This window comes from Poecilia reticulata, linkage group LG3 (assembly GCF_000633615.1).
Source record: "Poecilia reticulata strain Guanapo linkage group LG3, Guppy_female_1.0+MT, whole genome shotgun sequence".
NCBI classification, from domain to species: Eukaryota; Metazoa; Chordata; class Actinopteri; order Cyprinodontiformes; family Poeciliidae; genus Poecilia; species Poecilia reticulata.
In genome coordinates this window covers 31,382,369-31,395,796 of record NC_024333.1, presented here as the reverse complement: position 1 = coordinate 31,395,796, position 13,428 = coordinate 31,382,369, and the positions used below count along the sequence as shown (strand labels likewise).

At 43.3% G+C, this 13,428-nt stretch overlaps 1 protein-coding gene and 1 long non-coding RNA gene across 12 annotated transcripts in view; one reads left to right on the top strand and one right to left on the bottom strand.

The window, feature by feature from the left end:
* The window catches only part of LOC103463007 (SH3 and multiple ankyrin repeat domains protein 2), a 185,821-nt gene that overhangs the window by 115,635 nt on the left and 56,758 nt on the right, over positions 1 to 13,428 (top strand). For all 9 annotated transcript variants that reach the window (XM_017303933.1, XM_017303932.1, XM_017303931.1 and 6 more), the window contains one exon: positions 3,798 to 4,221. In XM_017303933.1, coding sequence (XP_017159422.1) covers positions 3,798 to 4,221 — 424 coding nt within the window. The remainder of the gene's footprint in view (positions 1 to 3,797; positions 4,222 to 13,428) is intronic.
* LOC103463006 (uncharacterized) overlaps positions 12,756 to 13,428 on the bottom strand; it is a 2,894-nt gene continuing 2,221 nt past the window's right edge. For 2 of the 3 annotated variants that reach the window (XR_533438.2, XR_001776452.1), the window contains exon 3: positions 12,756 to 13,032. This is a non-coding gene — a long non-coding RNA (uncharacterized LOC103463006). Of the gene's footprint in view, positions 13,063 to 13,428 lie in introns of all 3 variants that reach the window. The other variant, XR_001776451.1, reaches the window with a different exon arrangement.

Sequence of the window (13,428 nt, the reverse complement as noted above, 5' to 3'; positions counted from 1 at the left end):
GTGATGAGGGTCGTAAAGAAGAGGACAGTGGTTCATTAATGAGGATGAGGAAGATGAGTGGGATCAATCGGATGGATGAAGATAATCAAATGGTTAGAGACCAAGTGTCATGGTGAGGATGAGGAGGATGAGACGCTGTGAGGAGGAAGATTAAAACTTTGGTTTTAAACCGGAGAGTCGAATCGATGGGATATTTTAGTTAATACATTAACGTTTATCATTTACTTTTAAATTAAACGTTCTTTTAAACAGTCGGCTTTTCGCCACGTTGCAGTGAAGCGGCTGGATGACCAATATTTCCATCTGACTGGATCCGGCTGCCATCTTTGAAACATGAGTTTTTGTTTTTATGAAACCTCCATGTTGGGACTTTCTCCAGAGTTTGGTTTTACACATGACTCATAAATAATAAATCCTGTTTGTGCAGCTGAAACTTGTTGTTAATGCAGAATAAACGGATCCAGAAGCCTTCCTGACATTTCCTTTAAATCCAGGCTGAAGTTGACAGTTAGGTGACGGGAGGCGAACATGGAGCCGTCAGAGTTAACCACCGCCTGTCAGGCGCTGTGAGGCGCCGCTGCGCCGCCGCGCCGCCGCGCCGCTGCCTCTTTGTCTCCAACGTTAAAAGGTTCGACTGATTATCAAAAATGTGAACCTCCTCAGGTCCACAGCTGTAAACTACAGTTCAAAAATTACACTTTTGCAGTTTCTTTCTGATAAATGATGCTTTATGTATCGTTAAAGTTTTTAAAATCATGTTTAATAATTGCCTGTATAAGCACTAAAGTCAGACTGTGAGTTATCGTTTAATTTCTGAAATCCAACCAAATCAGATCAGAATCAAATGTTGAAATGTAAAAATTAATGAATCATTTATAACTTTAAATAGATTTAGTTCCGATTTTAAAACTAAAAAAAAAAAAGTCCTGTGAAGATATTAGAGTTGATCCAAAGTGTTTGAGGTTTGAAAAGTCACACAGACAAAAATGTCGGTTATTTAGAGTCACAATTTCAAACTAAACATTTAACTTGCTAACTAATTGTTTAGTTTGAAACTGAATATCTGGCTTCACACTAAATGTTTAGCTTGGAGTTAAATTGCTAATTAAATATTTAAAATTTAGCTCTAACTAATAAGTAAGTCCAGCCGTTCTGGAGGCTCTGCCGTCCCGAGTTGGTGAAGATTTTCATGTTGACTGGCTGAGCAGGCGGAGGCTGTCAGGATACTTTTATCTGGAAATATTAAACTGGTTTCTGCTTAATTCCATATGAAAAGCGTCCAACATGTCTGAAGGTTTCAGATCAAACTCTGAGTCTTCGCTGTCCGACGCAGCCAGGATGATTTTCCTCCTGCAACTGTTTGATTCAGAAAGCCTCCAGTTATAGAGGGTCTATAAGGCTTCGTCACATGGTGTGTGTGTGTGTGTGTGTGTGTGTGTGTGTGTGTGTGTGTGTGTGTGTGTGTGTGTGTGTGTAAGCCCTGCAGTGAACCACTTTAAAATGAAGAATAACTCTGTGTCACTACCTGTATTTGATCTGTATTTTGCTCTTCATGTTTCCTGCAGCAGAAACTGAAACCTGGCTGATGTTTCATGTTTACAGGATTCAGTAGGAACCTTTAAAAACAAGGTTCAGGTCTGCAGACATGCAGAAACCTGGAGGTGAAGGTTTTCTTCTGCTGAGGTGAAGCCACCGCACAGCGTTCAGTCAAATGTCTCTGAACGACGTTAACGGCTCATTTTTCAGTTCTGTCCCACCACAAAACTACGTTTATTAAATGAGCTGCAGGTTTCCTTGATGCTGCTGCGGCCCGTCACCATCCAGCATTATATTATATAATGAATGTGTATAATTTCATTGATTAGAATCAATTTTACTAGAAAGAGGAACACAAATCCTTGTTTCTCTAAACTGATCTGAAATCTGATGAATCTTAGCAGCCTGGGTTTTTATTTATTTGCATAAAAAGTTGAAAACAGCTTTACTTTGTTGTCCCCTTGACTTATAAATGAGATTTTTACTTTTAGGACTCTGAAATGAACCAACAGATTTATGTGTGATCAGAATAATTATCTTTTCTTCGTGCTGTTACTGTGTTTCTTAGATCCAGATAAAATGCATCATTTAGCATCTCGTATTCTCCAGACTCCGTCATTCCAGCGACTTTGCTACCTTGGCTTTATGTTTGGGTTCAAATGTGGGTCATAAAAATACAGCCAAAGAATTTCTGAAAAAAGCTACAACATATTTAATATTCCCTCAGTGTCTTTTTGTCGTCTTCCTGGAGTTCATCCTCGGGTTGGACAGCCGGTCTCCAGACTGCTGGACTTTAATCTGACGTTTAGCTTGTTGCTCACTTCAGAGGAGCAGAAACTTTACGACTTCCACCCTGCAGTAAAGACAAACTGATGATTCTTTCAACAACCTGATGTGAGTTTCTAAATGCATGTTGATGCGTTTTTTGGCCAGCAGCATGGAGCCGCAGCCTGAGGAAGCAGCTCAGACACGGCGGCTCTGAAATGTGAGAGCTCATTAGCCGTTCGCACCTCGTCCACACGTCTGCAGCAGACGGAGGGATGGAGGGAGGGAGCCTCACATGTTGGTCTGATGATGATGATGACTCATTGATTCCCCTTCAAATGACCGAGAGCAGGAGCTTCAGAGATGAGCCTGGCTCTGGTTCTGGTTCTGGTTCTGCCAGCCAGGCGAAGGGTTAAACCTGATCTGATCCTGATAATCGCTGTGATGATGCTGAGACGAATCAATCAGCCACAAACTGGATGATAAAAGTTTTCAGTCTGGTGTTTTGAGATTTCGGGCTGCACAGTGGTGCAGGTGGTAGAGCTGTTGCCTTGCAGCCAGAAGGTTCTGGGTTCGATTCCCGGTCTTTCTGCATGGAGTCTCCATGTTCTCCCTGTGCATGGTGGGTTTTCTCCAGGTACTCCGGTTTCCTCCCACAGTCCAAAAACATGACTGTCAGGTTAATTGGCCTCTCTAAATTGCCCCTAGGTGTGAGTGTGTGTGTCCTGTGTGTCTCTGTGTTGCCCTGCGACAGACTGGCGACCTGTCCAGGTGACCCCGCCTCTCACCCGGTACATTAGCTGGAGAGGCACCAGCACCTCCTGACCCCACTGAGGGACCAGGTGTCAAGAAAATGGATGGATGGATGTTCTGAGATTTCATAGTTCGTTTTATTTGTTGCTTCTGTTGTTTCATTTATTTTGAATATTTTAAATGTCTTCTGGTGTTAAAAGTTTATCGATAAAACTTTACCATGACTGACCTAAATGTGTTTTCACAGAACGGCATGAAGCCCAGATCCAGAACTCATTCCTTCATTCTCACTCAACTGGAGCACAGACTCAGAAAAAAACTATTATATTTACATTTAAGATAAAAAAAACCTTCTTAGTCTGTGAATCTGTTCTGCTCCGTCTTTTGAGTAAGTCTCTGTGATTCTGTTTGATCGTTTTTCTGTAACTCAGAAGAATCTGGTGTTTCTTTCCAGACTGTAAACTCCGGCAGCTCAGGTCGATCGATCACTTCTGAACCGATCAATGTTCCACCAATCAGCCTCCAGTCGACTCAGTAAACCTTCTAACTCTGTCCGTTTGAGTGAAATATGATGATAATGAACATGTGTAAATACTGCTGGCAGCTGTCTGAGATGTTTTCCTCTGTGAACGATGAACTTGAGGCGGTTTGGACCTGCTCTCTCCTCCCAGGCTGAGCAGCTGATTCTCAGATTTCAGCTGAGTTTTTCTTCCTGTAAGACTAAAAGTGTGTTTTCCTTCCAGTGCCTTTCCGTGAGGCTCCAGCCTACTCCAAGCGCCGGCGGGGTCCGTCCTCTGGCAGCGGAAACGGCCAGTCCCCGTCCTCGCTGTCGGCGCCCCGGGTCCTCCTGCGCTCCAACAGCGACAACAACCTTTCTGTGAGCCAGTACCAGCAGCAGCAGCACGGTTCCCCTGGAAACTGGGCCCCCCATCTGCAGCAGCACCAGAGCCACCAACACCGGGCCCCCCAGCAGGGCCACGCGCAGCCTGGCTCCTCAGCTTTGCACCGCAGCCTGTCCCCCCAGCTGGTCCAGCAGATGCCCAGCGGCAGCCCCAATGGCAACGTGGTGGTCCGCACTATGGGGCGGGGGGCCAGGAGCCGCTCCCCCTCCCTCAGTCGGCTGGGCGAGGAGAGCCGGCGGGCTCACACCGCACAGCGCCAGCCCAGGTGAGTCCACAACGCCGCCTGGCACCAACAGCCTCTCTGGGATTATTCTGGGGATCTCTGGTTCCTTCAGCTGGACTCTTTATGATCTACGGCGTTTCTATAGAGCTGCAGTGAGGTCAGGTCAGAGGGTTAAAGGTCACAGAAGAGAACGATAGGGAAGAAGAAAATAAGCAACATTTTCTCATATTGTGCAGCGCTGATGTGAAGATGTTTCCATCTCTCCATTGGCACAAACATCTGATTTATTAGAGTATTCTACAGTTTCTGGTCTTCAGACAAAACGTATGATAGCATTTATCATGTCCAGGTAATAATTCAGGATGTTTTCCACCTGATTGTCCAGTAGACTCGGTTCAATTAGGGATCAGAACTTCATCATCTGCTCCACCTCCAGCTGCTGTGGTTCTTTCTCTCTGCTCAGAGTCAAACCAACCTGTTCCCCTCCTGGCCTCTAGGGGCGCTGAACTGAGAAACACTAGAGGAAACACAAAGACCTTCAGAGTGCAACTTCCTTCTTCATGAAATGGAACCAGAAATGTTGTTGGATAATTTCTCTCTTATCTTTGGCTAAAAACCAAGACACATTTCTCCTGCTAGCGCTAGGCTAGCACGTTTGTTTGGGTTGCATTTACCCAGAATGCCCTGCGCTGCAGTGCACTTCCTGCTTTTGGGGCGGTCTCCGGTCTGCTTGTTTGCATTTGAACCTTTTCTGCTTCTGCTGGTTTCCAGATAAAGTGAATGTTTTAAATATTTCACAGATTGTGTGGCATGGCGAGTTTCAGGATCCGACCTCTGGACTGCATGAGGTGATGCTCTGCTGTGGTTCTGTTGGTCTCTGTTGAAGCTGTTTTTGCTTCTGAATGGTTGGAATTTCCTGAAACCCAGATGGAATAAAAAACTGGGAAACTTCTGCAGCTCTCCTGCCAAATGCCTGCTTGTTCTTGGTCCTGATGAAGGTCAGAGCCGTTCAATGTTCTTCTGCTGTGATGAAGTGAGTCATCATCTGAACTGGAGGACACATTATTTCTCATTCTATAAATACACAAGAGACTTACTGCACAGTGTCTCAATTATCTTTCTTTTAATATGATTTTTTGTAAACCTACATGTTTTGACTTTCACTTGCTGCCATTACGCCTGAATTGTCCCACTGGGGGACAATAAAGTTATTATTATTATTCTATTAATAAACTCACCTGCTTCAGTCTGCGAACCACCAATTCAGATTTCAGTCACATCCATCAATCATGCAAATTCCTAAACAGTCAAGCATAAAAACAACTAAAAAGTAACTGGAAGCAAAACAGCAAATATAAAACTGACTAAAAAGTGAGCTATGCTAACCCTAAAACGACGTTAAGCTGCTATTCCAACACAGAACTTAGCAAAAGCTAATTCTAAGGTGCTAAGTTCAACCATTTTCATAGGTAGCAAAGTTAAAAAAAATGTGCTAAATGAAAAATTAGCTGTGCTATTAGCAAAGTGGCATAAGTGTTCCTATCACTGAACGCTGCAAACTCACTCCACACAACGGAAGTCCTCCAGACCACCAGGCGGAGTCTGGAGCAGGTTATGTTACCTATAAATATGCTGCCGATGTTGAAAATGACGGCGTGTTTGAAATAGACTTCCTCTAATTTTATTCCAGACATCCCGTTTGGGTTTGGTCCAGTATGTTGTGTCGGTCAACTGCCCCTAGTGGTCTGGAGGACTTCTGTTTTGTGGCGCTTAAATAGCTCACAAATTAAAATTTAACTAACAAGTTTAATAATTAGCTCTAAATTGAACATTCAGTTTAGAGCTAATATTTGGTTTGCAAACAATATTTTTTGTGTGAACAAAATAATTAGCTAGCTAAATAGTTTGCCAGTTACATATTTAGCTTGCTAACAAAAACGTGGCGCTAAATGGTTACTTGTAAACTAAATATTCAGCGATCTTATTAAATATTTAGTTTGAAACTGTGACATATATAAATGAATAATGCGGTGAAATATTGACCCCATTTCTTCGTCTCTTCACAGACTAAAAAAGCCAAATTACTGATGTTATCTTGGTTTGAAAGACACGAGTTGTGAATAATGAAGTTTTTGAAGTTAACGGCGCAAAGCGGCGATGGGGGAACGGAGGCAACATGATGTTCAACAGTCAGGACAACTGATCTGTTTGATGCAGCCAGAGATAAAGAATCACTTCTGATTTAGTGTTTTTCTCAACATTATGAACGATTTTGAAATAAATCCTCCCCTCTCATACAAACACACACTGAGCCGCTGTGTGAGCTTCAGAGCTGATGCTCTTCCGCCTCCTGTTTAACTGTTCAGTCAGGATTTCCTGCTGGTTCAGATCAGATTTTAGATAATCACCTCGAGGGATCCATAACCGATCCTCATGAACGAAGTAAAAATGTCACAAATCCTTCATTAACAGCAGAATTCATATTTTTTAACAAAAAAAAATTAACTTTCTCACTCTGGCTTTTTCATTTTTAGGATATAAAATATTTAATCCACAAAAAGGAGAAGGTTTTTCCTGTAGTAGCTGTTTCTGGTGGTGGGCTGTTTCTTCGTCTACTGTACCTACAGTTTTCACCCCCCATGGCTTCCTCTGGGAAACGTGCCACCACAAAGACTCCACTGTAGCCACAGCAACGGTTGCCATGGCTGCCTGGTTATGGGATGCCTCGGATGCTACATGTGGATGTATGCGTGCACAGGTTCATTCAGAAACCTGCTCAGCATCTGTGCAGCAGATAAACGATGGGAGAGTGACGTAACTGTCAATCCAGATTAAGACACCTGATCCCTGCCTCCTCTTCCTCCTCCTCTTCCTCCTCTTCCTCCTCCTCTTCCTCCTCTTCCTCCTCCTCTTCCTCCTCTTCCTCCTCCTCTTCCTCCTCTTCCTCCTCCGCTCTCTTGGCAGATGGGCGCATTCGGATCGCTGCCCACTCTCTGCAGCTCACAGTTCTCATACGTTCCTTTACATTAAGGTGTGAGAAGAGGAAGAGGATGATGGAGGAAGCTGCAGTCGTCGTCTGACTGCGTGTTTCTGACTCGGCCGTGAAGCAAAGTGAACAGCAGTCAGAAAGCTGCAGGTTCGATTCCAGCTTCCCGCTGTGCCAAACGTGTTTCTGTTTAAAGACTCGGTTTGCTTTTCCGACACCGAGAGACAAGTTGATTATTAAAAATGGCTTCTTCATTTATTGTCTGTTTTTATTCTGGGTTTTTGTGAAGGGTCGTCATCCATGATGACCTTTAACCTAGAGCTGCAGCTAATGATTATTTTAGCTTTTTAAATAAGAACGTAAAACTTGCATTGATGCAGGAACACACCATTCCTTTAGAAGCTCAACTCATTCTGCTTCCTTTAACTCCAGAGTCATGCAGGAAAAATATGTTGTTTTTTGTCTTAATTGCAAAATGTTGATATTTTGTCACAGTTTTGTCTTAATTGCTGCTCTGACTGTTGTTTTTGCAGTAAATAACCTTTTTCCCGTCTGTGTGCTCTAGTTAGTGATTATTCGATTAACGTGCTAGTTGATTATTTCATCAGTTGATTCTCATCATTAATCCAATTAATCATTTCAACCTCATAAATTTATCCCGGAATCGCAGCTGTAGTTTATTAACACTGTCGTTTAAAATAACGCTGCGGCCCCCATCAGCTGGTCTCCTGTCCCCACCTGCATCGGGACCAAACGGCCTCTGGAGGGAGGCTGGTTGAGCCCACCTGGTGGACATAAACAGCTGAGTTTATGACGATAATCGGCCCCTGATGATTTTAAATCGGGGATCAGGTCCGATCTGCGGTTCTGACTCGGCGTTCCATGTGGAGAAACCGTCAGTCTGAGCAGAAAACATGAATCCTGATGGGATCCTGGTCGCCTGATTGGTTGTCTTAAGCATCAGCATGGGCAGGTTGCACTGACAGAACAGGAAACCGTGTTGGTATGACCTTTGACCTCGATTCCAGTGTTTTTGCTGCTTCTTTCATTGAATGAACCTGGTTCTGATGGAAACTCTGTTTATGTTTGTGATGGTAGAACCTGAAAGGCTTTTCCTGCTGTCGTTATCATGTGGTGGGAAGATTGTTTCTTCTTCCCCATTTTGAAGAGACATTAATAAAAAAGGAAATGAAAAGTCATGGAAATACCAATAAAAATAATAAATTACCAAAATGTTTTGTTAGAAGACGTTTGGTTTTGACATTTGTTGTTTTCATCAGTTGTTTTTCGTTCTACCTTCATTCTTATTACACTTCTTTCTTCTTTCGGCGGCAGATTTCTCACCTCCTACAGCTCAACAGATAAACTCTTTATGATCACATAATGCAGGATTTAAAGCTACGTGATGTTTGGATGCGTTTCTTTTTTTTTTACCAACTATCTGAAAATCGTGTGAGAAGCTGCAGAACGTCCCGTGTGAAATGGACGCCTGGCTTTAGTCATAAAATATTTTTCTGAAATCAGAGACTTAATTTTTTTTTTGCTAAAGCAGATAATTGAAAATAAAAATAAAAACGGATCAGAATGAAGATTTAATTTAACCAAATAAATGTGTGAAGACGTCGACATCCTTCATCTCTGGATTAGATCTGATCTCTGCAGAAACATCTACTGTAAATCTGAAAAACTACAGAATTATCATTTCATGTCCGTTTGTCCCGTTGGGTTAAAATGCTGGACGGACCGAGTCTCACTTCCTCCTAGTCGGTTCTGCAGAGCAGGGGAACAGGAAGTGATGTACACACAACCTCAGTTTGATGTTTTTAACGTGTCTGTTCTGACAGCAACTGGGCAAAACGTTGCTATTTTTAGATCATGGAGGAAAATGTTACGTCATTATTGCCCAGCCTTACATGAAGAGAAGCAGGTTCTGTCTCAGGTCCAGAACAAAATTCAGAACCAAAAAAAAATCCAGAGATTCTCTAATATTTCACCCAAAATCCTCAGCTACAATTTAGTAAACTAAGTTGAGCTGAAGTATATTTTCCTGATTCCCATCTGAATTTTCAAGTCCAGAAAGTTCCTGCCTGTGTTCGGATTGTTGGAGTTTCGTGTTTCAGCCTCATCAGCATGTTTGCAGAAGTTTTAATGACTCCATCGTTCCTGATTGCCGTGGCGACCGTCCTCATGCCGTCGGTAACTGACAGATKAATCCGTCCTGAGCCGCCTGATGTCCTCCAGAACCAGGCGGCAGATAGCAGCTCTGCTGCCACGGACGTTCACCGCCGTTTATTCCTCTGTTTCCACCGCAGCTGTGGATTAATTTGGCATCTGAGCAGCTGCTGATCGTCTGTTTCAGAGACGCGCAGGAGTTGTGTTTAAGGTCTGCTCTCTGGGAATGTGCATGCAGCTGATAAGGACAAACACGGATCAGCAGGAACGATGCTTCTCGTTGAGATGACAGGAAAAACGTGACGCAGTTTTTAACACGTGTGTCAGCTGACGTCTAAACCGGCGGGAGAAAATGGATCCGGATGGTTTTTTGTGCTACTGGAAGACGCTTCTGTCGCTGCTGGATTCTCCTTAAAGCTCAGAAAAAGATGACCTACTGGGTGGTAATTATAAAGCAGGACATTATTACCAATGTAGGTCTGTAACCTAATCACTCCTCGCCTATCAGGGTTAGATATCAGGGACATTTGAAGCTGCGGCTCTGCTCGGCTTCTGCTGGCCCACTTACAGAAACCAGGCAATTAGTGACAGTGTTCACCACCTTCAGCATCTCATTTCCCTCCTATTGGACAGAAAAACAAGAAAATCCTTCACACTTTCTGTCCTTCTGAGTCAAAACACTGTAAAAACTCATTGCGCTCAGCTGCATTAAACATTTAGGCTCATTATTTACACCAACCTTTTAGCTGGACAGTTTCATATGAAGCATTTTTTGTGGTTTACTTTGCCCAACAGCAGAAAGCTGCGGAAAGAAGAAAAACTAGGTTTGCGTGATGAATAGCATCGTTATCAGACGATGTTGGCATCGTTTAACATATTGTATCAAAACTGGACCGATATTAACAGCCGATGTTTATTTCCAGGGTCGTGGACAGCAGTATCACTGCTGGCTAAAAAGTTAGATCAGTGCTAATCAGTGTAACCGGATCCTTTTCTGCGTTGTGCTGGTTTTTGAGTGAATGGATCGAGACACAGTTTTCTTTCGAACAGATGATTCTCGGTTTATTTCTGACGAGAATACAGAAAAAACAACCGTGTTATAGGCTGCCCGCTCCGAGTCCTACACCAGACAAAAGTATAAAACAAAAATTAACTTAATAGATCTGTAAATAAACTGAATGTATTTAGATGGAAGAATAAAAAGCACACACCTCTCCCGCAGGACAACATGTGAAAAGGGGAGGGGCTAAAGGGCGCAAGCAATTTAAAGACAATACCACAGAAGAAGAAATAAAACGGAGGATCTTCCAATCTTAAAGTAACACCGTTAAAACAATGACAGGTGTTTCAGTAAGATAATGAACAAGACAAATAACCAAAAAAAGACATTTTGTGTAACTATAATAAAAGAGAATTACAACCAGGTTACATCAGCAATAAGTGGGTTTTCACTCTGGAGAAGTTTGTGTCGAATCGTCGCCTGAGGTTGAATTTACTTGGCTCTGCGTAAAATCTGTTCAATTCTGATCAGCCTGGGAATAAAAGCAGTTTAACGCTGAGATCCTGTCGTGTCGAGCTCTGTCAGAAACTCCCATAATTCCCTTCTTGTCTTTGTTTTTGCCCCCCGCCCACACATGACAGCCTCTCTGCGGCGTTCCCTCCGCTCCCACTCAACATGTCACACGGCCTCATGTGAGCCCGCCGCCCCGCTTTCTCTCTGCTCCCCGCTCCATCCACCCAACGCTGACAGCTGTCAGTAACCCCTCTGGGCGCCATGGCAACCGCCTCCCAGCTCGCCGTGGTGAGAAATGAGACGTGTCCTCCGTGTCAGGACGGGCCGGAGGTTCGGCTGCTTCTGCTCGATGTGACTCATGGAGATCTCGCCGTTAATATTCTGTGATTTCACCAGAGACGCGCCGCGCCGCGCCGCGCCGCGCCGCTGCTTCTGCTGCGCAGAACTTCATTAAGAAATCACGGTGTGAAGAAATTCTGCGGTTTTATTGCAGAGCAAACACAATTACAGCACGGAGCAGATTTCCTCTGCGACTTTGATGCGATTATGAAATTCGCCTGATTTGATTTGATTGGGCCATAAAGCAATATGCAGACGACACGGAAAACACAATCGGCAAAGACGCAAAGCCTGGAAATGATTTTCTCAGATTAAAAATGTGACATCAGGACAGAAACAGGAGACGGTTCGACTTTACGGGAAGAGAAGATGCAGAGGGACTCATCCGAGTCCGGCTGTGTTCGGTTTGCTCAGATGTTCCCTGAAGGTTTGTTGGTCAGACAGAGAAGCAGCCGGGGGAAACTCTGGAGGAGCTGCAGAGATCCACAGCTCGGGTGCTGACAGAAAACGTCACAAATCCACAAATCTGACTTTTATGGGAGATTCATCAGATTAAAAGCATCATCAGGAGAATAAAGGAGAGAGAAAATTTCCAGGCACATTTCTTTAAACTTAAAAAACAGTTTTTTTAAAAAAAGTGGTCATTTCTAGTGATTTGAGTTTTTACTGCGTTCAGAACCACCAGCTGGGTTCAGTTTGTCCCTTTGGAGCCAACGTTAGTCTGGATTAACTGGAGTTAATCTGAACTGCCTGAACGTTTTCACACCGCTGTGAGGAGGAAAGGGTGACTTTTACACTTCTGTCTAATTATGAGGATTTTAAATGCTGAGAGGCGAAGAGGATTAAACGCGATAATCAGATATTTTAACTATTTGTTTCAACTGGTTAAAATCGAAACGCTTTAGTTTCATTTAGTCGTTTAAACGAGTGGCAGCTCATCAGATGAACCAGAAATCTGGTGCTTACTTTGACTAGGCCATGGTTCTTTAGAGCTGTGTGTGGATCATGTTGTTGGACGGACTCAGACTCAGTCATACAGGTTTTCTGATAAATAAAACAAGCCCACATCACCAGCCATCCTCCACCGTGTTCGGCTGTTAGCATCAGGCTGTTAGCATCAGGCTGTTAGCATCAGGCTGTTAGCATCAGGCTGTTAGCATCAGGCTGTTAGCATCAGGCTTTCTACAGATTTTCTTTTTGTTTTTTGGTTGAACAAACTGAACGCGGAGCTTCAGGTCCAGAATATTTGGTGGTTTTTGTTGAGCGCAGCAGCAGAGACGCAGACTGACAGTAAACACCAGGCTGCAGCTGCTGCTCACGTCCGTTCATCATCTTTAATATAACTGTTGACATAACAATACGCTGTCCAATGCCAGATTATTACAGGTCATGTGTGGGTCATATTGTGGGATTACAGCAGAAACATGAGGATTACATAATCTCTACACCAGCAGGAGGGGGTCGGTGTAACGTTTGATGAAAAAACCACTTCTGTGTAATTTAGCTTAATCTGAAACTGAATATTTGGTAAAATTAAGAGTTTTATCAGGACACAGACATATGTCAGAAAATCCAGAAACTTTATTGTGTTGTTTTGTTTCGGAAACATTCAGGAAAACTATTTTCGGTGCATTTTTATCTTCAGTAGCTGCTGGTTGGTGGAGAATTACTGAAGATTGTTCTGTGGACGTTGAGAAGATTAAAGTTCTGGGAGGCGTTGTGTGGAGGATTATGGTGGAAGTCTGGGATCAGCTCCTGCTGCACTTCGGGTTCCTGATCCTTGTTCTGGTTCTCATGGACCGGATCTGAGGGCAGAGCTGATCAGAGTGGGGATGTGGTTCTGCTGCATGGAGGAGGAATAATCAGCTTCATCCTCATGTGAACAAAGATGGAAAAAGAATAAGGAGCATTTCTGTGTTTTAAGGATTTTTAATCCATCTCTGGAGTTTCAGTTCAGTTCATTAAACATTGTGAAGTCAGTCGAGTTTAAAAATATAAAAACTGTTTTAGTGATGCTGAAATCCAGAACTTAGCAGTTAGCTGTTCAGTTAGCAGCTCAGTTAGTGGTTCAGTTAGCTGTTTAGTTAGCGGTTCAGTTAGCAGTTCAGTTAGCTGTTCAGTTAGCTGTTTAATTAGCGGTTCAGTTAGCAGTTCAGTTAGCTGTTTAGTTAGTTGTTTAATTAGCGGTTCAGTTAGCTGTTCAGTTAGTTGTTCAATTAGTGGTTCAGTTAGCGGTTCA